We start from the raw sequence: 2,733 nt of genomic DNA, 5'->3' as shown, positions 1-2,733 counted from the left end.
GGCTGAAAAATGCACAGGCCTGAATCAAAATAACTTTCAGGGGACCCCAGAGAGAATGAGGGCACCCGGCTGTGTGACCTGGAAAGGCTTCCTGAGTCTTGCAGGAAGGCGGGGTGGGCGGGCAGGAGGCACCGAGCACCCAGGCAGCGGGCGGGGGCGTGAGGCCAGGGCAGCACTGCCTCAGCCCGGTCTGGGGCTGCCCGGCTCACCTTGCCCAAAGCCCCTTCCTCCTCGCCAGCCCCGCTCAAGCGCAGTCAGCCTGACAGTCGGTCACCGAGTCCAGGGGATGGCGCCCACCCTGCCACTGTCCTTCCATCCAGGAGAACGAGGAGCCTACAACCCCCAACCTCCTTCTTCCCCTCCTACTTCCACCCCGCATCCAGCTTGGTCTCCCCAAAACGCAGCCCTGCCTCAATACTCTCAGCTCAGAAGCCTCCCACCTGCCCCGCCCCAGCACAGCGGGCCCAGGGCCAGCTCCTCGCAGCTCCCCCAGACCTCTGCCCACACGGCCTTCTTGCCTGGTCCACCAACAAGCTCACTGTGCAGGGGTGGGGAGGCACTGCCTCCTCCACGAAGCCATCCCTGTGTTCAGCCCCCCCCACCCCCTGCAGCCCCTGGGCTGCTCCCCATTACAGTGTCGCCCTTGGGTTATGTGTGCCATTGTGGGCCTCCCGGAGTCAGGGCCCAATGTGAGACCAGCACCCTAGGGCTGGACAGGCACCAGTACCTGACGGTTCATGACATCAAAACCCCGACCTCCTGGAGGCCTGCTGGTCTCAACCCCCTCGCTGCCCCGTGCAGGTAGGCACCCAATTCCTCAAGGTGGCCACGCTCTCCAGCCCAGACGCCTTTGCACAGGCCAGCAAAAGAGCTGGTCATGAACTTGGCCCTCCTAGGCTGCCCGCAGTTGCCTGTCCCCAGGATGCTGACCCTCAGCAGCTGTGTGCAGCCTCTCCTGGCATAGCCCCGCCCTGCCCTGTCTTCCGGGCCCCTCCAGGTGCCTCTTGGCTGGGCTGGGGCAACACCCCCATCCTGGAAGTGGCCCCCAAGGCCTCAGAGTGCATGTTGTGCAGGGGGCAGCCAGTGGTGCCCTTGGACCGGTTTGCTCATCCCTGGGCTGGTCATGCTTCCCGAGTGGATGTGAAACAGCCCAGAGTGACCCCGATCTGTGGCAGTCTCCCCCAGAACCCCCAGGAAAGACTCTGCAACACATACATCAGCTGAATGGGCTCTTAGGCGGGCCAGCACCTCGAGGCCTAGGGCTCCAAGGTCATGTTCTGCCAGAAAGGTGAGCTCCGAGCCAGGAAGGCATGGAAGGCGTGGGTGGACTCGGAGGATCTGGGTGGGTGGGGGATGAGCACATCCTTGTCCACGTCCTCAGACACCAGCTGGGCCACAATCTGCATGATTTCCTGTGAAAGGCAGAGGGGGCAGGGGGCAGGGTGGGGCGGGGCAAGGTGAAGCTGGAAGGGGACCACCCCTGCGCCCCACCGCTGCCTGTCCCGCGCCCCACCCCCCCTGCGGACCTGGCAGTGGAGGGAGACCCCCGCGGCCCTCCGCCTCTCGCCGCAGCCCTGAATGGCCCGGCGCCGGCGCTCGTCGATGCTGAGGCTCCAGTGGCGGCTCCGGCGACTGCTTGGCGGTGGCTCGCACACCTGCAGTGACAGAACAGCGCTTCACGCCAGGTACACCCAGGGGCCCTGCACCCGCCGATCCTCTGCACCCTCCACGGGTAGGGGTGATGCCGAGCCCCCTAGGGTCCAGTTTGGGCTCCCGGGATGGCAGGCAGGTCTTGGCCCTGGGGCCTTCGGTGGCTTTGCGCAGTGGCTCTGCGTCTGGACACCAGCCCAGCGCCTGCCCTGCTTCTCTGCCCACAGGGAGGCCGCAGACAGTGAAGGCTCCTGCGGCGGAGGCCCGAGCCCGGACGTGGCACCTGAGCCTGACTGCACACTCTGGGGAGGTGGGAGAACAGGCCAAGCTGTCGCGGCGTCGGGAGAGGCGGGGGCCCAGGGGTGCCAGACACCCCGCCTGCGCGCTAGAGCGCCACGCAACCAGCCAGGGGATCAGAGGCGGGGAGCCGTGACCTGGGGCAGGACAGTGCGCCCAGATCCAGGGAAGTCGTGTCCGTGGAGACGGCCACACGGGGCTCTCGAGGCTAAGTGACAAACGCTATGGGCCTGGCGGGCGTGCTCCTGGGCAGAGGTCCGTGCTTCCGTCCACATGGGGGGCGTCCGCTGTGCAGGAGGGCGCAGCCCCCGACTCCCCTCCAGGGCCAAGGGCAGAGCGTGCGGCAAAGCCGGCTGTGAGCGGCAAGAGGCTGTCCGCGTGGGTCTGCACCCCGCTTGGTCGGGGCGCCCAGGGTCCGTGCTGTCTTCAGCCCCCTGCCAGCACCCGCCTTCGGGCCCTCCGCTGGGGGCTGGGTCCTCTCGCCGAGTGACTGGTGTGGCGCGTGTGCTTCGTCTCGCCTGGTTCACGAGTCCTCTGCCCTCCCTTCCCTCCTCCGGACCGAGTGGGTGTTGTCTCTGTGCCACTGTCCCCTCCACGGCTTCAGAAGCGGCTTTCTGGTCTTCTGGTGTCATCGTGGTGCATATGCGAATCTGGCAAAGTCCAAAGGGGACCGTGCGCTGTCGTCCTCTCGAATGGAGCAGGAATCCAGGACTCTTGGCTCGGCTCAGGGGCTCCCAGCACTGGCGCCATCGTGGGCGCCTGTCGACTCAGCCTGGTTCCGTGTGC

The 2,733-nt window shown here is 66.6% G+C and overlaps 1 protein-coding gene across 1 annotated transcript; it reads right to left on the bottom strand.

The window, feature by feature from the left end:
• Positions 1 to 1,216: 1,216 nt before the first annotated feature.
• Positions 1,217 to 1,676, bottom strand: TEX22 (testis expressed 22; the record flags this gene model as incomplete). The annotated part of the gene is made up of 2 exons (XM_011386689.2): positions 1,217 to 1,412; positions 1,527 to 1,676. Coding segments are annotated over 2 exons (306 nt in total), but the record flags the coding sequence as incomplete, so codon positions are not given.
• Between the last annotated feature and the right edge of the window lie 1,057 nt (positions 1,677 to 2,733).

The sequence above is a fragment of the Pteropus vampyrus genome, unplaced genomic scaffold (assembly GCF_000151845.1).
Source record: "Pteropus vampyrus isolate Shadow unplaced genomic scaffold, Pvam_2.0 Scaffold5029, whole genome shotgun sequence".
In the NCBI taxonomy this organism is placed as follows: Eukaryota; Metazoa; Chordata; class Mammalia; order Chiroptera; family Pteropodidae; genus Pteropus; species Pteropus vampyrus.
Note: the sequence above shows the minus strand (reverse complement) of the source record. Positions and strands in the feature narration are given on the sequence as shown.